Here is a 23016-nt window from a genome sequence, read left to right as displayed (position 1 = left end):
GACAGCGCGAGGTTTGAGAACGTAAACACACTGACGACGAGTCATTGTTGGAGAGAATATAGAACAGATAGAGTTCGCCAGCGAAATATATAGGTCTAAGTGAGTTGTTCAAAGTGAATGCTATGGTTTAGGCTACTTCTGTTTTATCAATACAACACTCTACACGTGATAACTTTATTTTCCTGAAACTTTATGGCTGACTGCACTGACCGAACCCCAGTGAAACACGAGTGAAACGACACAATATGTCCGTCAACATGAATGAGAGTTACACCAGGTTTATTGCTACAGTCGAGAATGATAAACTGTCAACGCTTTCCCGGTTCTGAAAAAAACGTCGTGACATGTGAAACATGCTATACGTATATTCATGCTATACGATGAATATGTCATTAATTTGTGTTAAGTCAAACGTATGAACTTAGATCTGTCAGACTGTCTCGTCGTTCTGTGGAATTCTATGAAAGTCATGCGCGCTTATAACACGATCAACGGGGAATTCATTTAATTGTTTGCGAAGACTTTTGGCCATATAGTAAGTTGGAGAGACAGGTAGATGTTTATTTCCAGAAGTAGGATGTATACACATGTCAAATATGATTCTAGCAATTACATCTAATTTCAGTTACACTTTTATTGGACATCTGTGTACATGTGACGACTTGTAAGAGGCCCGTCAAAATCGGGGATAGAATAGGTCTTCAGCAACCCATTTTTGCACCAAAAGGCGACTATGCTTGTCGTAAGAAGCGACTAACGGGATCTGGAGGTCAGGCTCGCTGACTTGGTTGATGCATGTCATCGTATCCCAAATGCGAGGATCGATGCTCATGTTGTCAATCACTGGATTGTCTGGTCCATACTCCATTATTTACAGACCGCTGTCATATAGCTGGAATATTGCTGAGTGCGGCTTAAACAACAAATAAACAAGCTTGTAAGATATTCTTCAAATTGCAGAAGACTGATAGACAGAGCACTGTCTAACTTTTGAACATCTGTACAAGGTGATGTTATCACTACTACAGACATGTTTCTGTATACATAAATGTACCCTAGCCAAAATCAGAATACAGAATGGCACCCTAGGATGTGTCATTTCCACATTCCGCAGTGCTCTGAACCTGATCCTTGATATGGAAGATATTGTTCAGTTTCTGGATCGGATATGTCATACTGTAGCATGAGATGCATTGGTACCAGGGTGCTATATAAAAACCGAGCTTACATTGACGTACATACAGCACTCTTATATTCCTTGATGCACAGCATTATCCAGCATGCACTCGAACAGGAACACAAACCGGTTTCGGATGGAGGAATGTGGACTCATCCGTCATTGAGGGTGCCAGGTACTGTTCTGTATTCTGAATTTTTCTAGGGTACATTTCTGTAGACTGAAACGTACCTGGGGTACATATCTGTAGACTGAAACGCACCTGGGGTACACATCTGTAGTACACATGCCAACAACAACAACCCCTTCAGCTCAACTGGACGAACATCTCTCCTTGATAGTGTCAACTACTGGTCCTATTCTTGTTTTTTCTAACATCAAGAAGTAAGTTTGATGAAGATGAGAATCAATTACATCTTCAAAACTTGTAAATGATTTTCTTAACATCAAATTTAATGGTCAATATACAATATAGGGTATCATACTGTCACTTACAACACAAAATATATGTACTTCTCTCATGCATATTGAATATATCTATGTGTTGTGTTCTATAATGCCTATTTAGTTACACCACAAACCATTGATCTCAGTGCCAGACAGGTCAAGCATTCGAAGACACAGTGGTCGACATTTAAGTAGCTGACAACACAAACAAACAATATGATATATGAGTCATGCCATTCAGTGGTTTCGGAACCTGTGATCATCTGGGCTAGAAAAGGTCTCCAGAATCTCATGCTTATCCTAAGAGGCGACTATGCTTGTCAGGCAATTAAAGGAACAGGGTGGTTAGGCTCACTTACTTGGTTAATGCATGTCATGTATCCCAATTGTGCATCTTAACAATACAGTATACACATGCTGTGCGTAGATCCATGGTCCAACCTAACAATACAGTATACACATGCTGTGCGTAGATCCATGGTCCATCTTAACAAAACAGTATACACATGCTGTGGGTAGATCCATGGTCCAACCTAACAAAACAGTATACACATGCTGTGGGTAGATCCATGTTCCACCTTAACAATACAGTATACACATGCTGTGGGTAGATCCATGTTCCATCTTAACAATACAGTATATATGCTGTATGTAGATCCATGTTCCATCTTAACAATACAGTATACACATGCTGTATGTAGATCCATGTTCCATCTTAACAATACAGTATACACATGCTGTATGTAGATCCATGTTCCATCTTAACAATACAGTATACACATGCTGTGCGTAGATCCATGGTCCATCTTAACAATACAGTATACACATGCTGTGCGTAGATCCATGTTCCATCTTAACAATACAGTATACACATGCTGTGCGTAGATCCATGTTCCATCTTAACAATACAGTATACACATGCTGTATGTAGATCCATGTTCCATCTTAACAATACAGTATACACATGCTGTGCGTAGATCCATGTTCCATCTTAACAATACAGTATACACATGCTGTATGTAGATCCATGTTCCATCTTAACAATACAGTATACACATGCTGTGCGTAGATCCATGTTCTATCTTAACAATACAGTATACACATGCTGTATGTAGATCCATGTTCCATCTTAACAATACAGTATACACATGCTGTGCGTAGATCCATGGTCCATCTTAACAATACAGTATACACATGCTGTGGGTAGATCCATGTTCCATCTTAACAATACAGTATACACATGCTGTACGTAGATCCATTTTCCATCTTAACAATACAGTATACACATGCTGTGGGTAGATCCATGGTCCATCTTAACAATACAGTATACACATGCTGTGCGTAGATCCATGTTCCATCTTAACAATACAGTATACACATGCTGTGCGTAGATCCATGTTCCATCTTAACAATACAGTATACACATGCTGTGCGTAGATCCATGTTCCATCTTAACAATACAGTATACACATGCTGTGGGTAGATCCATGGTCCAACCTAACAATACAGTATATATGCTGTGGGTAGATCCATGTTCCATCTTAACAATACAGTATACACATGCTGTGCGTAGATCCATGTTCCATCTTAACAATACAGTATACACATGCTGTGCGTAGATCCATGGTCCATCTTAACAATACAGTATACACATGCTGTGGGTAGATCCATGGTCCATCTTAACAATACAGTATATATGCTGTGGGTAGATCCATGGTCCATCTTAACAATACAGTATATATGCTGTGGGTAGATCAATGGTCGCCCTAGGTGACTATGCTTGTTGTAAAGGGTGACTAAAGGGATCGGGTGGTCAGCATCGCTGACTTGGTTGATGTATGTCATTGATCCCAATTGCGTGGATCGATGCTCATGATATCAATCACTGGATTGTCTGGTCCAGACTTGATTATTTACAGACCGCCTTCATATAGCTGGAATATTGCTGAGTGCGGCGATAAACAACAAACCAACCAACCAACCAACCAATGGTCGCCCTATGCAGTACACACAATAATTTAAAACAGTCTTTGTAAATCGTCAAAACTTAATGGGGCTTGCTCAGAATGAGGCTACAGTTTTGAATGAAGATCAAGGCCGAACTTGACATTCAGAGGACCTGTGTGATTTAACTGAAACACTCTTTCAGAGGAGTTCCATAATCACTGCCACTGTTGTGTATGTTGTAGGGAATGGAGAACGTGCTGTTGATAGGAAGCGGTGGTCGAGAACATGCTCTGGCATGGAAACTCGCTCAGTCTGAGAAAGTCAAGGCAGTTTTTGTTGCCCCTGGCAACGCTGGGACAGCAAGTGAAGGCAAAATCAGCAATGTTGGTAAGTTGTGACCAAGAGTTGGAAATGAAGTCTGCTTCGACATCCTAGAGGTTTGCTGCAATTCTATTACATTGGGGGACACCCAGTATCTTAAGTTATAATATTATTGTTTGGACATGAGCCCCTTGACTTTATTACTTCATTTCAAAAACTGATTATCAATGTTACTGTTAGCAGCACACAACACAACATTTAGGCCTATCTACTGTAATAGACAGCCTTGTGGTTAAAATGTTCACTCGTCACGCTGAGGACAAGGGTTTTCAATTCTCCATGTGGGTACAATGTTTAATGTCCATTTCAGTTGTCCCCGTCTTGATTTTGCTGGAATATTGTTAAAAGCTGTGAAAAACTAGACTCACTCACTCACTCACTCACTCACTCACTCACTCACTCACTCACTCACTCACTCACTCACTCACTCACTCACTCACTCACTCACTCACTCACTCACTCACTGTAATAGACAGAGATTAGCTGAAGTTAGCCAGACTGGAACATAATATACGAATAATGTTTCAGATGTAAATGTGAAAGACTTCTCTGCAGTGTGTGCATGGTGTAAGGAGCACTGTGTGGAGCTTGTGCTGGTTGGTCCCGAGGACCCACTGGCTGCCGGAATTGCAGACACACTCAACTCAAATGGTGACTTAGCTTATACATATTTATGATATTACATTATAAGATATTTATTAAAACATCCCGGCTTTCCTGGTGATGATGACCATGATGAGTGCACTTGATATAATCGAAACGTTTATATATGACGTCACACAGTGAGTGCATGAGGAATGATGTAATACATTGTACAACTTGCTGTTGTGTTGCTCATTGCCAACATTTATCATACACCCATGAAGATTCCGGGGTAGAATAGGTCTTCAGCAACCCATGCTTGCCGTAAAAGGTGACCCTGCTTGTCGTAAAAGGCGACTAACGGGATCGGGTGGTCAGGTTCGCTGAGTTAATTGATGCTTGTCATCGATCTTAATTGCATGGATTGATGCTCATGATATTGATCACTGGATTGTCTGGTCCATACTCGATTATTTACAGACCGCTGTCATATAGCTGGAATATTGCTGAGTGCGGCGATAAACAACAAACAAACAAACAAACAAAACATTTATCATACATACAATGGAGCAAGCTGGTATGTACAGATTGCAGTGCCATCTGGCGGTCCTCTTTGTCATCATGGTCCTTTCGCGTTTGGTGCCCTTTTGTGCGCACTGACATTCTTTAGTACACATTGTTCTTGCATATGGCATCTGTTTGTTTTTGTATTTTGGCCTTTAACAGTAACATTTGACACTTCATTCGTGATATTTGATTTCATCTGATGTATTTTTGGATCGGATGGTATGCATGTTATAGGTGATCAGTATAGTGTATCATGTGAATGTTCTAATTTTGAGTAGTATGTGATACGGGTGCGTGGTATAACTGGTATATTGCAATACGCAATCAGCAATACAACCCTTGTGAATCAGTAGTTTCTGATACAGTAACAGAAGATATAATCATGATAATACGTACATTTGCCATTTGCTGTGTATATGCTTGTAACAAACCAAAATTACTGGTCCCTCTGAGTTCGTTATAACCATAGTTTACTGTAATTATAAAAGTTATGTCTATGAGTTTGAGGCATGTGTGTGGACTGGGTCCCTATCCAGACAGCACATGCATCAGGCTGTTTCCATTAATATTTCATATTCTATCAATTTTTAACCAATTATTCAGAGTGAGTGAGTGAGTTGGGTTTAACGCCGCTTTTAACAGTATTCCAGTCATATCGCGGCATGTCAGCTTAATGTGGGAGGAAAGCCCCAAGTGATGCAGGTCTCAGACGTTTACCACTGCGGTGAAACCCACGAGCACGGATATGGTGTTGACAAACCTAGAATCTGGGCGAACCAGGATTCGAACCCACAATCATAGGTTTCTGGCGTGCCAAGGGACGCAACTCTGCACAGGGAATCGCTGCGCCTTAGACGACTGGGCCACCCGTGCCTCCCAATTATTCAGAACAAATATACATAAAGATTTCTTGGGCGAAATATTGCAAGACAGAATTTCTGCCAATACCTATCCCTGGTATGTGTAACAACTGATGTGGATGTCCATGATCCCAAGACAAATATTACCATACTACATTTTCTAATATGTTACTGCGGCAGAGGGGTAGACGAGTGGCTGTGGCGTTCGCTTGTCACACCGTAGACCCGGTTTGATACCACATGGGTAAAATGTGTGAAGCCCTTTTTTGGAGTTCCCTGCCGTATTATTGCTGGAGTATTGCTAAAAGCGGCGTAAAACCCAACTCACTCAATCCCCCCAATGTGTCTTTGATCTGAATGTTTCTGGGGCGGTTGGGTAGCCTAATGGTTAAAGGGTTCGCTCGTCACGCCCAAGACCCGGATTCGATTCCTGACATGGGTACAATGTGTGAAGCCCATTTCTGGTGTCCCCCGCCGTGATATTGCTGGAATATTGCTAAAAGCAGCGTAAAACCATACTCACTCACTCACTCACTCTGAATGTTCCCTGATCTAAGTTCTGTTTCTTATTCCACATTGTCACATTGTTTCATTGATCGTGTTTGTTCCTCAGGGATAGCCTGCTTTGGTCCATCGGCGAAAGCAGCAGAGATTGAGGCCAGCAAGGCGTTTTCCAAAGACTTCATGACCCGTCAAGGAATTCCCACAGCTCAGTACAAGACCTTCACCTCTGCAGATGAAGCTTGTGAATACATAAATAAGTAGGCTATTCTAGTCATTGGTCTTCAAAGTTAATATCTGATCTTGGCAAGCACATTGCATGGGAAGATGTTAGAAAAAAACTAATGTACCGTCCACCCAAGCCAGTTTCAGATGAGATTTTGGAAATGCAGAACAATATACGAATTGCGTATGCATGGATTTATCTAGGCCTGTTCATTGGCTGAAATTTGGTCTGTAGAAATTCCCAGTTTTTTAAATTATGAACCTTCCAAGGTATTTCACTGATAACACTCAATCACAGACAAGGGATGGTAATCACTCAACAACAGACTAAGTGTGGCAATCACTCAAGAGACCAAGGGTAGATATGATATCCCCCCCCCCCCCCAAACAGACTAAGTGATTATCGGTGTGAATCTGGGACTCAAACCAATGACTAGTAAATCCTGGAGATAAAAAAATGTGTCGTCATAAATGCTGTTTATTGTGCAACGCAGTTGTTTCAAAAAGATATGAAATTGTCAAACTTTTAAAATGACAATTTATCATCTGCACTCCACTGTCCTCTCCAATCCACTCCTGTACCGTGAAGATTCCGTGTTAGAATTGGTCTTCAGCAACCCATTCTTGTCGTAAGAGGCGACTAACAGGATCTGGTGGTCAGGCTCACTGACTTGGTTGATGCACCACACTGCACTGCACTGCACCACTCCACTCTGCTTCACTCCACCCCACTCCACTCAGATTTGTTTTCTTCCAGTGGTGAACTTGGTGAAGCTGTTGTGGTGAAGGCGAGCGGGCTGGCGGCAGGGAAGGGCGTTGTTGTTGCTGCCTCCAAGAAGGAAGCTTGTGATGCAGTTAATTTCATCATGCAGGTAACACGGCAACAACATGGTTCATGGTTGTTTTAAGAGAATAATATAAATCAAACTTTAGTTGAAATATGTCACAATACTTTGAAAACTTGTAACAAATTCAGAAAGGATTAATCATCTTTTTAATATGGAAAACAATTAGTACAAGATAATACATTAAGTAATACGTTTCCGCTGTTATACCGAGGCTGTTGTCTCCAACAACTGCTGCTATAGCGAAATCTACCACAGAGATCTCAATTACCTTATGCAGCACGTGCGTAGCAACCTAGCTGCCATGTGACACCCATCACTCTTGTCTCCTTCGCTTGCGTAGCAAGACGTGTAATCCTCTGCTGAAGCGTTCCTCAAATATTCGGTGATATTTATTATAGTTTATTCTCTAATAAACTGTGCTTTTATGGGGTGTTGCGGTAGCTACGCTTGGATATAATTTTCCCGCCAAACGGAGAATTTGTCCCGCCTTTTTTCTCTTTACTTGCGGGGTTCACGAATGCACATTGTGTTTTACGTTTCCCCTGTTCTTGTATGTTTTGGGGGTTAACATCACTTATTTCTCTTTATGTTATATGTGTATGTTATATGTTCACATTCTTCGTTTATTTTCTTGTGAAAATGCTCGTTTGTGAATCATTGTGGTGCGTGCGTTGTAACCATGTTTTGCTTAACCCTGTGCGAAGGTCTGGGGCCTTAGGAGTTTGAGTGTTACCGACTGTACGTCCAGTCCGTCGCCACCCCTGTGGTGGCCGGTTCGTCCGGTCGGGGTCCCCGTGCGGGTACCACCTCCTCGGCTGCGGCAGATCCCTTTGCGGCCCTTTGGCTGTCTGGGGATTCCGTCGCCGCATTGTTGTCTAAACTTGTGGACTCCAAGCTGGTGGCCTTATCGCAGGATAGGCCTCTGGCTGTTCCATCCCCGGCCTCTTCGGTGGCCGCGGGGTCCACTGGCACGGCGGCGGCTGCCGTGGTTACCGGTCCTTCCCCCGACCCGTTGCTTCCGCTATCGGTTAAGGACCGCGTGGCCATGGTTTATGACCTCTTCGAGGACATGGTTTATGACCTCTTCGAGGACATGCCCAAGCCCCTGCCGATACCGCGGGGAATCCACGGTTCCGTGGGTTCCTCCGAGGTGTACGACGAGACGTCCGACAAGGATTTCCCGGCATCAACCTTGCTGCCCGGGATTAAGCCTTCTTTGGAGAAGGCCTTCGCGGCTGCCTCCGGTCGGGGTCTCCCGTTACCTCCACCGTCGTGGAGAAAAGGGTCTTTCCCTGTACATGACCTTGCCTTTCCCGAGGCTGGTCCTTCCGCGGAAGCCCATGTGGAGCGTTTGGGGGTCGGTGCCCCACCGGTTGCCATGGTACCACAAGGTACCTTGCAACAGCTGGACACCCTCGCTCGACACTCCATGCTGGCAATGTCTTACGGTGACACATACCTGGCTGCAGCGGCCAGTCTGGTCGAAGGTTCTCCTACGGACCGAGACCAGCGCATTTACAACTGCTTGCTCGGTTTAAATGCTTCCCTGGAGTACGTTGCCGGGGCTTCGGCCTTTATTTCCGGCACATGCCATTTTCTTCGGCGCCAGTTGTATCTGGTTGCTTCAGGGTTGGACGGCTGCCAATCAGGAGGTGCTCCTTTTGCAGCCTTGGTCTGCTCGGACCCTGTTTAATAACAAGATCCCTGGGGTTCTGAAGGAACAACAGGCCGCTGTGTCTGCCGAGACCTCTCAGCACACACTGGATCTTGTGGGGTCCTTGCATAGGCGCCTGGGTGCCGCGCCAAAGCGGAGCGCGCCCCAGGATGCTGCGTCTGGCAGGCCTAAGGGGTCGGGTTCTTCTTCCTCCGGGAAGAAGCCCCGCTCTGATGGCTCCGGGAAGGGTTCTCAGCAGCCCTTTCGCGGGAAGAAGGGGAACTGGGGGAAGCCCAAGTCGTCTAAGGACGGCAAGGGCCCCTCCAGTTGACTCTCATTGGAGGGGTTCGTATGCCGACAGCACCAACTTCGGTTGGCCCGTAGGCGAACCCGAGTCACTTGGCCCTGGACAGTTGCGCCTGCCGCAGCCTGTCAGGCCCCCCCTCTCCTTCCCCAGTGGGAGCCAGACTCCAGACTTACTGGGAGAATTGGGAACAAGTGTTCGACGACCCGTGGGTGGTCAACACGATTCGGTACGGCTATCGGCTCGATCTCAAAGCGAATCCGCCGCTCACCGTTGCCCCCGTCGGCAGGTTTCTATTCGGAAACCGATCTTCCCTTCCTCGCTGATGCCATCGGCAGATTGGTGGAGAAGAGGGCAGTTCGGGAGTTAGCTATACCAGAAATAACACCGGGGTTTGACTCCAGTATATTTCTCGTTCCCAAGAAGGACAGTGCCGAACTCAGAATGATTCACAACTTGTATTGTTCAACGAGTTGTACCTGCGCAAGCCGCCCAAGTTCAGAATGTTGAGCTTGGCTGACCTGAAAGCACTGATCATGCCGGCCGACTGGCTCGCTTCGTTCGACCTGAACGATGCTTATCTGCATGTTCCGATTCACCGGGATCATCACAAGTATCTCAGGTTTGTCTTTCAAGGCAGGCACTACGAGTGGGTTGTACTCCCATTCGGTCTTTCATCCGCTCCCTGGCTGTTCACCCGGTTAACCACCCCCATAGTGGGGTTCCTCCACCAGAGGGGTGTCCGGTACTTCGCGTACCTGGACGACTCGCTAGTAGCAAATCGAATGACGGACACCCTGTCACGCCATCTCGTTTTTGCACGTCAGCTCTTGGAGCAATTGGGGTGGATTATCAATCTCCCCAAGAGTGAGTTAACCCCTTCTCAGAACTTGCAGTTCATCGGAGGTCGGTTCAACACGTCGCCTCTTTGTCCCCCCAGATCGGTGGCACAAGATTCAGGCGATGATTGCCAAAGTCTTAGCGGTGCGACAGACTGTTCACTTTTGGGAACAGCTGTTAGGGTTACTTGTGTCAGCCCAGGACTGCACCGAACGGGGTCGTCTCCAACTCCGCCCGCTGCAACGGTTTTTAATCCAGTTGTTAGCACAGGAGGAGAACAATGCGACCGTCGCCCTCCCGGATCGGCTCCGACCGCATCTGGAGTGGTGGACGGTCCCTTACAATGTCTTATCAGGAGTCTCTATGCGGCCCTACCGGGCCACGTTGAACCTGTATACAGACGCCTCTCTAGTGGGCTGGGGCGCCCATCTAGAGGGGGAGGTGAGCTCGGGGCTGTGGTGCGTAGACGAACTAGGTCTTCACATCAATTGTCTCGAGTTCAAGGCAGTGATCAACGCAGTCAATCACTGGAAGCATCGTCTCGTCGATGCCCGGCTCATGCTGGCGACCGACAACACGACGGTAGTGTCCTATGTGAAAAAACTGCGGGGAACCCAATCACTCGCTACTCGATCTCGCGTTCGAGTTTTACGCTCTGGTGGACAGTGTCCCGTGCCAGATACGCGCCCGTCACATCCCAGGTGTGCGGAACGTACTGGCCGACGCTCTATCGAGGCCTCGGGATCCGAGCCACAGAGTGGATGCTGAACCCAGTAGTGTTTCAGTGGCTGTGCGAACGTTTGGGTCATCCGATGGTCGACCTGTTCGCAACACGGTTCAACAATGAACTCCCATTGTTTGTTTCACCAGTCCCGGACCCGAGGGCCATCGATCACGATGCTCTCGCGTTAGACTGGAAGGGCTTGGAAGCTTATGCTTTTCCGCCGACAGCGTTGATACCACACATTCCGAGGAGTTCGCTGTCGATTGTTACTGATCGCGCCCATGTGGCCGAACAGATCGTGGTACCCCGACTTGCTGACCCAGGTCACACAGTCGGATCCACCCTCACACCTGTCAGCTTCATCCAAATGCAGGGCAGTTCAATCTGCACGCGTGGATGTTGTCACTGAGCATCTGAGGAGTAAAGGTTTTTCTCGTCGGGCGTCTTGGGCATACGTTAGTATGCATCGTGATTCTGCCCAGAAGGTGTATAATGCACGTTGAGTTATTTTCACGAAGTGGTGTTGTAAACATCACATTCATTCGCCAGATAAGGTATCTGTGCAGGATATTGCTCGTTTCATGTCTCACTTGCGAGAGACCCGGAAACTCTCCGGGGGTTCTATTGCCAACTATGTCTCGTCCGTTGCTATGGGTACCAGTCTCTCCAAAGAGCCGGTAATACGGTTTCAAACACCACGATCTTAAAAAGGGCTGCCTTCGGGCACCGGCCTGGGATCTTTCCCTAGTGTTGAAATCACTTACGGAAGCTCCGTATGAACCTTTGCATAGTGCTTCGTTCTGGCATGTGACTTGGAAAACAGCATTTCTCCTCTCCTTGACCACAGCGGCATGTGTATCCGAGATTCATGCACTCGATGTCGCCTAGGTACGATTCGATAGGGGTGACGAATGAGCGGTCCAACTGGGCCTGCTCATGGGCTTCGTCGCCAAGAATCAGAGAATCTGGCAAATGGAGAGAGAATTCACTGTAAGATCACTCAAAGAAATCTTACATACTGCTGATACTGAAGACAGAGGTTAGGGCCCTTAAGTATTATCTTAAGGCTTCGAATGAACGTAGACAAGGACGTGACCGTCATATCGTGTAACCCTAATCGCACGGTTGACATAACTCGCAACTCAATTGCGTTGTGGCTTCGTTCTGTCATCAATCTGGCGTATCGGTCTCGGGGGTTACCGGTAGCGGGGTCAAACCCGCAAGAGATCAGGGCGCTAGCGGCAACATTTGCCCTACACTCGAATATCTCTGTTCACAGAATATAACGAGGTTGTTACTGGCGTTTTGACTCGGTTTTTGCCAATCATTACCTCAGAAAGGTTTCTGATGAAGACGTGGAGGGGGTGCACCGTCTTGGGCCGCTGATCGCGGCACAAGCGGTCATCTAGGGGGTGTGTCCAGCGCAATTCCAAACTCCGCAGTCGTCAGTCCTTGCACGGTGGTCAATCTGGGTCGTCTCCAATGTTCCCACGCCGTGGGTACAGGAGTGGGGGTCCTGCAAACCAGCGCACTCACACCACAGGTGAGGCGGCTTTTTGTGTGTTTTGTCCTTATTTGTATTTTGACAATTATGCATTTAATTGTCTGTCGCGTATTCCAACCTTGTGATGCATGCTTACGAATACTGGAATTACGTGCCTATTACATACTTTAAGTAGGCTTGCTCGATGATATACGGTCTGAATGAAATTAATTTTCCTCTTTTCGACTGTTTAACCTGATCTAAGATTTAGCTGACACGGATACTGTGTTCTGATCAGCTGCGGCGATGAAATACCTATCAAGTGGGGCCGTTTGGAGTCACTAATTGTTTTGGCAATGACGATTGTGCCTTACGGTATGCGCTTGACAGTGCTTTGGTATTCCTATAGTGTAACGCCTAGCAAGGTGCATGCGCATCGAGTGCTTCCGCCTTGGTGTTTACTTCCGCTGGTCGGAAGGAATGCTAGCAGTCAGGATTCGGGTTGTAGGTGCTCCCCACCGCCTACTGTGGTAGTCAGCCTCAGTATAACAGTGGTAACGTATTACTTAATGTAATTTGTAGAATTTTCCTATTCGGAATATTCTATAAGTAATACGTTACCACTGGGCTGCTGTCCGTCCGTCCGTCCCCCGAGCACTTGCTCTCGCAAGAGACAAGAGTGAAGGGTGTCACATGGCAGCTAAGTGGCTACGCACGTGCTGCATGAGGTAATTGAGATCTCTGTGGTAGATTTCGCTATAGCAGCAGTTGTGGGAGACAACAGCCTCAGTATAACAGTGGTAACGTATTACTTATAGAATATTCCGAATAGGAAAATTCGAAAATATTTTGTAGGAAACGAGTGTATAATCCTTGTAATTGTGTACGTTGACTTTTCTATCCCCCAGGCCAGGAAGTACGGAGCAGCGGGGGACACCGTGGTGGTTGAGGAGTTCCTCAAGGGGAACGAGGTGTCTGTAAGTTCATTCAAAATACAACCTCCCTATGAGGAACAAAAATAACTGCATGCTAATCTGGACTGTGACTGAAGTTCCATTCAAAGATGCAGTAAACCCAACTATTGGTTTAGCACTCATCAACGTCTTCATCTGGCACTCACTTCGTGAACTTGAAAGGAAAAAAAGTAATAAGGTATATAGTTTCACCAATAAATGTGACTCATTTTGATACTTTTATGTTACAGTAATGATAATAATGTGTATATTCATCCTTGCAAGATGTTGGGGCTGATTATGCACACTATTGTGATAGGTGTTGGCGTTCACCGATGGCGAAAGCGTGTGTGTGATGCCCCCAGCCCAGGACCACAAGCAGTTGCAGGAGGGGGACGCGGGACCCAACACAGGAGGCATGGGGGCATTCTGTCCCTACCCAAAGGTAATGCAGGACCCAACACTGGGGGCTCTGTCCCTACCCAAAGGTAATGCAGGACCCAACACTGGGGGCTCTGTCCCTACCCCAAGGTAATGCAGGACCCAACACTGGGGGCCCTCTGTCCCTACCCCAAGGTAATTTAGGACCTAACATGGGGCCCTCTGTCCCTACCCCAAGGTAATGCAGGACCCAACACTGGGGGCTCTGTCCCTACCCCAAGGTAATGCAGGACCCAGCATGGGGGCTCTGTCCCTACCCCAAGGTAATGCAGGACCCAACACTGGGGGCTCTGTCCCTACCCCAAGGTAATGCAGGACCCAACACTGGGGGCTCTGTCCCTACCCCAAGGTAATGCAGGACCCAGCATGGGGGCTCTGTCCCTACCCCAAGGTAATGCAGGACCCAACACTGGGGGCTCTGTCCCTACCCCAAGGTAATGCAGGACCCAACACTGGGGGCTCTGTCCCTACCCCAAGGTAATGCAGGACCCAGCATGGGGGCTCTGTCCCTACCCCAAGGTAATGCAGGACCCAACACTGGGGGCTCTGTCCCTACCCCAAGGTAATGCAGGACCTAACATGGGGCCCTCTGTCCCTACCCCAAGGCAATGCAGGACCCAATACTGGGGCATGGGGGCACTCTGCCCCTACCCAAAGACAATGCAGGACCCAACCCGTGGAGTATGGGAGCACTCAGTGCTGGAAATACATGTACACAATTGCATCCCTTAGACATGCCAGAAACATCTGGTCTTGAGTTCATTTGCCAATTTGCCCTGTTTCTTGGTTTGTTAACAGCAAGAGTTTAAGTTTCAAGAAAGTTTTGAAGATCTAAGACCTGCATTGCTTCAGGCTTTCCTCCCACATCAAGCTAACATGCCATGTTAAAAGGTGAAATACCTTTCTTTACTGTTTCATTTAACCCAACTAATTCACTGATTAAGTGGCATCCAACCTTTCACAAATATGGAGCTTTCTGACATTCATTTGAGTGGAGAAAATATTTCATTACAATTAGATCTAACAATGAACATTTTCTATTGGAACCCAAGAAAGATAATTTCAATTCCCAATGTTAATCTATGCTTTGGCAGCTTTCGGCAGATGATTTGAGGAAAATTAAGACAGACATTTTGGAGAAGACGGTGAATGGTCTGAAAAGCGAAGACAGGAAATATATTGGTAAGGAACCAACCCATTAAGGCCCATCCTCAATTATCCATAATCCATTATCCATGGTGGCATGTGGTCCTGTGTACAGCACAAATCAGGTGAACGGAGGTCAGATAGTTGTATGATTGATGACTATTTCCAGCAGCTTGAGAGTCTGAAGCACTGACTCTCATTCTGAAGCACATGTAGTGTCTCTTTGGGCAAGTGGACCTGTGAGTCTGTGTTAGAATAGGTCTTGAGCATCCCATGCATGTCGTAAGAGGCTATTAACGAAATCGGGTGGTCAGGCTCACTGACTTCGTTGATGCATATCATCATATTCCAATTGGATCGATGTTTATGATATCAATCAGTGGATTGTCTGGTCCACACTCGAATATTTAAAAAACGCTGTCACAAAGCTGGAATATTGCTGAGTGTGGCGTTAAACATGAAACCAACTTGTTGTGCGTCCCTATCCCAAGCTAATGCAGGAACAAACACTGGGCATGGGAGCCCTCTGTCCATACCCCAAGGTGTTCATGTTAACATCTATCTATTATCACCATTTTATTTTTGTTCATACCCTGGACCCATTTACAGCTAAAATGTTATTCAGAAATGGCGTCTCCCTGTATGTCTTATAAAATTAGCAAAAGATTTCTCTCGCTCATCATGTTGAAATCAACAACCACTCAAAATTACTCTTCTGAACAAGGCTTTCGGCATAGATCTTATATAAAAATTATAAGCCCTCAACATTTGGTCTTATCATGATGGGAGGGGGGGGGCACGGATGGCCCAGTCGCCTAAGGCACCGCCATTCGCTGTACAGAGTTGCGTCCCTTAGGCACGCCAGAAACCTATGATTGTGGGGTTCGCCCCGATTATGTTTCTTAGTTTGTCAGTACCATACTCACGCTTGTGGGTTTCACCGAAGTATGAATGCAAATGAATATAATGAATGCAATATTCATGTATTATTGAGAAATTCAATAAATATCTAATTTTGTGACAAATAAGGAAATAACCCATACATGTTTTCTGGACTGTGAATTCCATTAAATTAATCAGATTGCAGCCCAATGTTGGCACACATACTTTCGATAGACTTCTGTGTTGTCGTGATAGGCAAATAATTTGAAGCGGATGGTCAGGCTCTTTGACTTGCCTGATTTCTTGTCACCTTGCCTCAATAGCATATGTTGCTGCTCATCCTTCAGGTCAGTGTTTTGCTTGGACCAGACTGCTGCTGGAATATTGATGACTGTGTTAGGAAACAGTATTTAGTTTGTTTTAGCGTTCTTTCCACATGGTATTCTACCATGTTCACCATGTGTCAGGGTGTGTGTTTCAGGGGTGCTGTATGCAGGACTGATGATCACAGACGCTGGTCCCAAGGTTCTAGAGTTCAACTGTAGGTTTGGAGACCCAGAAACTCAGGTCAGTATGTCGCTGTTTTATTCAACTTTTATTTTGAAATCTCTTTGATAATAGCTAGTTTAAGACTTGAACCCCTATACTGTTGTCTGACTGATAGGAATGTGGCCGTTAATATAACACCCCTCTGACTGTCGGCACTTCTGTTGTAGTCAATCTCTGTGATAAACCATGAATATAAACCCCATCACTGACTGAGGGTACTCTTATTGTAGTCGATCTCCATGATAAACCAGTAATATAAACCCTGTCACTGACTGACAGCACTCTTGTTGTAGTCGATCTCCATGATAAGCAGTAATATAAACCCTGTCACTGACTGACAGCACTCTTGTTGTAGTCGATCGCCATGATAAACCAGTAATATAAACCCCTCTCACTGACTGACTGACGGCACTCTTGTTGTAGTCGATCTCCATAATAAACCAGTAATATAAACCCCATCACTGACTGACATCACTCTTGTTGTAGTCGATCTCCATGATAAACCAGTAATATAAACCCCTCTCACTGACTGACTGACGGCACTCTTGTTGTAGTCGATCTCCATAATAAACCAGTAATATAAACCCCATCACTGACTGACGTCACTCTTGTTGTAGTCGATCTCCATAATAAATCAGTAATATAAACCCTGTCACTGACTGACAGCACTCTTGTTGTAGTCGATCCTGCCACTGCTGAGGACGGACCTGCTGGACATCTGCCGGGCATGTGTGGAGGGGAAGTTGGGGGCCCTGAGCGTGGAGTTTGACACGGAGAAGTCGGCTGTGGGGGTCGTGGTGGTCAGCGGGGGCTACCCTGGGGTGTACAAGAAGGGGATTGAGATCTCAGGTAATCAACGTTGGAAATGATGTGAAAAGCTGTGTGTTGAACAGAGGAATGTTATTTCTATTATAACTGATTAATCCAACCATTTTATTGTGGAATCATGACAATAATTTGAAACAATATGATCAATAAATTTCAGAATTTGTGTTAAACTATTCGTTGTAATTTAACTAAATATTTTCAACTCTGCTGTTCATATCCATGTAAAACAAACTGATGGTTAATTAATAATCACTTGTTTCAGAAAAAAAAGAATTTAGATTCAAATTTGTAACAAAATAAAATTGTTTTATTTCCAAATTTCCCAGCCAAGAACACTGAATTCCTTTCTACTGTAACAGCTATTCTATGTCCATTTATCTGTGAATCATTTGAGTCTGTGGGTGTGTTTACTGCAACATTTCAATGATATCCTATGCCTGTTAAGATCCGTGGATAGAATAGGTCTTCAGCAACCCTTGCATGCCATAAAAGGCAACTATGCTTGTCATAAGAGGCGACTAATGGGATGGAGTGGTCAGGCTCGCTGATTTGGTTGATGCATGTCATCGAGCCCAATTGTGTGGATCGATGCTCATGATATCAATCACTGGATTGTCTGGTCCAGCCATGATTATTTACATACCGCTGTCATAAAGCTGGAATATTGCTGAGTGAGGTGTAGAACAACCAACCAACCAACCAACTATGCCTACAAGTAATTCTACCAAGGTGTATCATACAATGTGAGTCAGCAAACAATAAGGATCAACCTAAGAAACTGTTGTTTACTTCAAGACTCGACCTCAGAGTTTGTAGCTAGTCTTGCTTGAACAAGACAAATTGTTTTCTTTGTTTACATTTTCGGCAGTTTTATTCAGTTCCAGTTTTGTAGCAATATTAAAAAGATTGAGAACTGGTTCAAAGCCCTCAAATGCTATTAGTCACGGACTACCATCAGTAGTCTCTAGCTAGTGAACTAGCGTGAATTTAGAAGGCTCCATTGGTCCCATTCAGTGTCCCAGTATAATGACGGTGTTTGAAATGTTGTTGCAGGGGTGGAGAAGGCTGTTCAGGCCGCTACAGTGGTGTTCCACGCTGGTACAGCTAGACAAGACGGGAAGCTGGTAACAAGCGGAGGCCGGGTGTTGGCAGCTGTAGCAATAGATCAGCAGCTGGCCACAGCTACCTCCATGGCAACCGCAGCTGCAGCTCTCATAGACTTCGAAGGGGCATTTTACAGGAAGGATATTGGCTTCCGAGTCTTGAGCAGGTAGATACAAATATGAAACGGCTTTGATTGAATATCATATTGGTTTGATCTCCTGTTTGATTCCTTGCAGTCAGAATTTGAGAATGAATGTTTAAGGAAGGACTTTGGTCTGAATGTGCCCTACAAACTGTAACCATTTGGGGAATGAAACTCAGAACAGAACCCGTTACTGAGACATTGTAGAAGTGTAACAAATGTAATCTACCTGCATGATCTATGTCATCGTGACTAAAATCAAATTTGCCAGTGCTGCTGATTTAGTATCGGGGGAGGGAGTTTTTGTGTGCTTCAAAGGAGTGCAAAACAATTGTTTTTACGTTACAGTTTTATTGAGGACGTACTGTGAACTATTATTTTTATCTGTGTACACTTGAGGTCCAATGAAATTGTGTATGCATATACTTCAAGGTTCCAGATAGCATTATTAGAACATGACAAGAATTGACTTACACTTTGTGTGAGTTCAGTGGAATATAAACTTTAATAGAGTGAGGCCCCAGGAACAGTCGATCTAAATTACTTGCCTTGGGTTGACTGCAAAATTAAATGGAGTGTTTTGGATGAACAGTGGAAATATCAGTAAGACCATTGCCCTTGAAGCAATTACAGTTTCCGCTGGGTGTGAATGGTCAAGCTGTAAAATAATGTCCTGTCCTGACAACACTGATATTCATCATGAACTTGCATAATAAATTGTGTTGTACCAGTCACAGATTTGTTTTGTTCTTGTCTAAGAGGATATAGTTTTCTGTGGAAAACCTTGCTTTATGACTACATTTTGCTTTTACCTATAGACACTTGGTTAGTCTGAATTATCCCCTGCCACGAGGTGGGTTAGGAGATATATGAACGGAGTTCGTCAGTCTGCTTCTCAATGGGAACAGATTTTTTTCAAAAACTATTAAAGTGAGAGAAATGAAATTTTACACTCTGATGTTACTAGTCATGAATTTTAATGAGTTCCATAACTGGTGTTACAGAGTTATGGCCCTTGCCCCTGTGCTTTTCAACTGCGTGAAATGGAGACATGTTTTTTTAGAAACTACTAAAGTAACATGAATGAAAGTTATCATTCTTTCATAAGAGATACTTGGTGCCATATGCTGTTAATATGTCACATGCTTTTCAACTTTGTGCAGTGTCTACAGTTGGCATAGTTTTCTCAGGAACTGCTGAAGTTACATGAATGAAGCTTTGCATTCTTGTCTTTGAGATACTTACCAAGAATGAGTTCTAGAAATGGTGTCATGAATCATTTTTTCCCAGAGTTACTTCCCTTGCTACATGTTTTTAGATTTTTAGTATACACAGTTTTGGCTCATGGTCTAGGCTATTTTACAATATGCATAGTGTCTGCAGTGGGGACAGGTTTTCTCAGAAACTACTGAAGTTTGAGAATTGGTGCCCCTTTGTGTGCATTAATTCACATGTAATCATTTATTCTGATGATGTAAAGCGTCCATGGTGCCTATCTCTTCTTAAGGCTGTACAGGACTCTCTTGTTTATAGTGTATGTTCACTACTACATGAACCTAAAAAATTCTAATGTGCCCATGGCTGTGGATAGATATAACGCTGTTTTCTTGTTCTGAATACTTTTTAAGTATTTGAAAATCCATTACCGGAGACTTAAATTATTTCATGGTAATATGGGTTTTATCTGTCACTAGCTGTGAGTACAGGATTGTACAAGCTGAATGGGATTTGTACATCATGAGACTTAAAGTCAGGGGATGTACACAAAACATTAAGCTCGTAAATCCTGTCCACCCGCTTGTAAGAAATTTTTCAAGTTACAAGTTATAAGACTTTTTTTGTGATATACTTGTGTGAAAAAGTTAGATCTATTTAACGGGTCAATTTTGTCGTCACATCAAACATTACCCATATGATATCATGGTATCCGAACAGGCTAGCCAACCTATATTTATGTGTTTTTAAAAAATGACAACAGGCCAAACAGATAGCTAGATTCTTTAACCGTGAAGATAAATATATGTACAGCCTGAGTCAAAGCCTCCAATTGTTTGTGCTGGTGATATAGAACACCTGTTGTAGTCAATCTCAATGACAAACCATGAATATGAAACCCCTCTCACTGACTGTGACAGTGATTATGATCGTATGATATCCTGCGATCATATTGGGATGGTAGAAAACCTGGGGACATAGATAAGAATGGGACCCAATGCACTATTGCTTGTCGGAAGAGGCAGATAAGTTACATCAGGCAGTCAGACTCGGTGATTATGATCATATCAAGCAGGGATAGAGGTTAACAAAGAATGCCTGCGTATCCCAAAAAGTTTGAAATATTACTAGCCCTAAGGATTCATAAACAAAACTGGGCTGGCCTAGTGCTAATTTCCATCCCTCTCAAGCCAGGGATTCACCTTCATATATATCTCCTCAGGCAGAAGGGGCGGTCGGGTAGCCTAGTGGTTAAAGCATTCGCTCGTCACGCCGAAGACCCGGGTTCGATTCCCGACATGGGTACAATGTGTGAAGCCCATTTCTGGTGTCCCCCGCTGTGATATTGCTGGAATATTGCTAAAAGCGGCGTAAAACCAAACTCACTCACTCACTCACTCACTCACTCACTCACTATCCTCAGGCAGATATTCAGGCCCAGGTCTGCAGCAATTTTCTGTAAAAATTCCCAAGTGGGAATTAGAATTTCCTTTTTCCAGTAAGTATTGCTCTAACTTATGTGAAGGAATGAAAATAGAAGAGGAGGCTTAATTTTACATTATTGTGTCATGTATTACATGCAATATGTTAAAGCGTAGTGTTAAAATACCTGTGAAAATAGGAACCTATTGAACAATATAACTTATAAGCAAAACTCTCTGCAGTTTGCCTGTCAAAGGAACTTGTTTTGAAATCATAGATTTGCTTGACCGACTTCATTATTTTAAGTGTCCTCTGATATGTTGGAATGTTACTGTCTGCAGCATGAAATAAAGGTTTTCATTATTGCATCATGCAGTGTGTCCCTTGGGTATGCGATAAATGTGTGCTCTTGAGTTCAAATCTAGGTTTGTCAGCACCATTCCCATGCTCAAGGGTTTCAGCATTGTGGTAAACATCTGCACCTGCCTCACTTCGGCTTTCCTCCCACATTAAGCTGACACGCCATGATATAACTGGAATACTGTTCAAAGCAGCGTTAAACCAAACTCGCCCATTATCAACAAATCTTTTTACAGGCCTAGCACTTGTGATCATAGTTGTTGCTGAACCAAATGGCTTTCCTATTAGGGACCGCCCGCTGTCCCCGAGTGTCCCCTTGGAGAACGGGCTCAGCTACAAAGATGCTGGTGTGGACATCGAGGCAGGTGACGACCTCGTTCAAGCCATCATGCCGCTTGCCAAGTCAACGTCTCGCACGGGATGCACCTCCAGCATCGGAATGTTTGGCGCCACTTTCGATCTGGCAGCTGCGGGATACAAGGACCCTATACTAGTGTCTGGCACTGACGGAGTGGGGACAAAGCTGAAGGTGAGTTAGGTACCAGGACCCTATACTAGTGTCTGGCACTGACGGGGTGGGGACAAAGCTGAAAGTGGGCCAGATACATGGACCCTATACTAGTGTCTGGCACTGACGGAGTGGGGACAAAGCTGAAAGTGGGCCAGATACATGGACCCTATACTAGTGTCTGGGACTGACCGGGTGGGGACAAAGCTGAAGGTGAGTTAGGTACATGGACCCTATACTAGTGTCTGGGACTGACCGGGTGGGGACAAAGCTGAAGGTGAGTTAGGTACGTGGACCCTATACTAGTGTCTGGCACTGACGGAGTGGGGACAAAGCTGAAGGTGAGTTAGGTACATGGACCCTATACTAGTGTCTGGGACTGACCGGGTGGGGACAAAGCTGAAGGTGAGTTAGGTACATGGACCCTATACTAGTGTCTGGCACTGACCGGGTGGGGACAAAACTGAAGGTGAGTTAGGTACATGGACCCTATACTAGTGTCTGGCACTGACGGAGTGGGGACAAAGCTGAAGGTGAGTTAGGTACATGGACCCAATACTAGTGTCTGGCACTGACGGAGTGGGGACAAAGCTGAAGGTGAGTTAGGTACATGGACCCTATACTAGTGTCTGGCACTGACCGGGTGGGGACAAAGCTGAAGGTGAGTTAGGTACATGGACCCTATACTAGTGTCTGGCACTGACCGGGTGGGGACAAAGCTGAAGGTGAGTTAGGTACATGGACCCTATACTAGTGTCTGGCACTGACGGAGTGGGGACAAAGCTGAAAGTGGGCCAGGTACATGGACCCTATACTAGTGTCTGGCACTGACGGAGTGGGGACAAAGCTGAAAGTGGGTCAGGTACATGGACCCTATACTAGTGTCTGGCACTGACGGAGTGGGGACAAAGCTGAAGGTGAGTTGG

General features: G+C 45.0%; 1 protein-coding gene across 1 annotated transcript in view; it reads left to right on the top strand.

Annotated features, from left to right (window-relative positions):
* The window catches only part of LOC139471858 (trifunctional purine biosynthetic protein adenosine-3-like), a 40153-nt gene continuing 17137 nt past the window's right edge, over positions 1 to 23016 (top strand). Inside the window, exons 1-12 of the mRNA XM_071254359.1 lie at positions 1 to 99; positions 3814 to 3958; positions 4481 to 4603; positions 6575 to 6722; positions 7445 to 7559; positions 13449 to 13517; positions 13813 to 13938; positions 15029 to 15116; positions 16444 to 16529; positions 17192 to 17360; positions 18393 to 18609; positions 21871 to 22111. Of these exons, the coding sequence (XP_071110460.1) occupies positions 3817 to 3958; positions 4481 to 4603; positions 6575 to 6722; positions 7445 to 7559; positions 13449 to 13517; positions 13813 to 13938; positions 15029 to 15116; positions 16444 to 16529; positions 17192 to 17360; positions 18393 to 18609; positions 21871 to 22111 (1524 nt within the window). The 5' untranslated portion in view covers positions 1 to 99; positions 3814 to 3816. The remainder of the gene's footprint in view (positions 100 to 3813; positions 3959 to 4480; positions 4604 to 6574; positions 6723 to 7444; positions 7560 to 13448; positions 13518 to 13812; positions 13939 to 15028; positions 15117 to 16443; positions 16530 to 17191; positions 17361 to 18392; positions 18610 to 21870; positions 22112 to 23016) is intronic.

Source organism: Haliotis cracherodii, unplaced genomic scaffold (assembly GCF_022045235.1).
Source record: "Haliotis cracherodii isolate W230 unplaced genomic scaffold, xgHalCrac1.p SCAF_23, whole genome shotgun sequence".
In the NCBI taxonomy this organism is placed as follows: Eukaryota; Metazoa; Mollusca; class Gastropoda; order Lepetellida; family Haliotidae; genus Haliotis; species Haliotis cracherodii.
The sequence above is the reverse complement of the archived record's forward strand: the minus strand, read 5'-3'. Positions and strand labels throughout refer to the sequence as shown.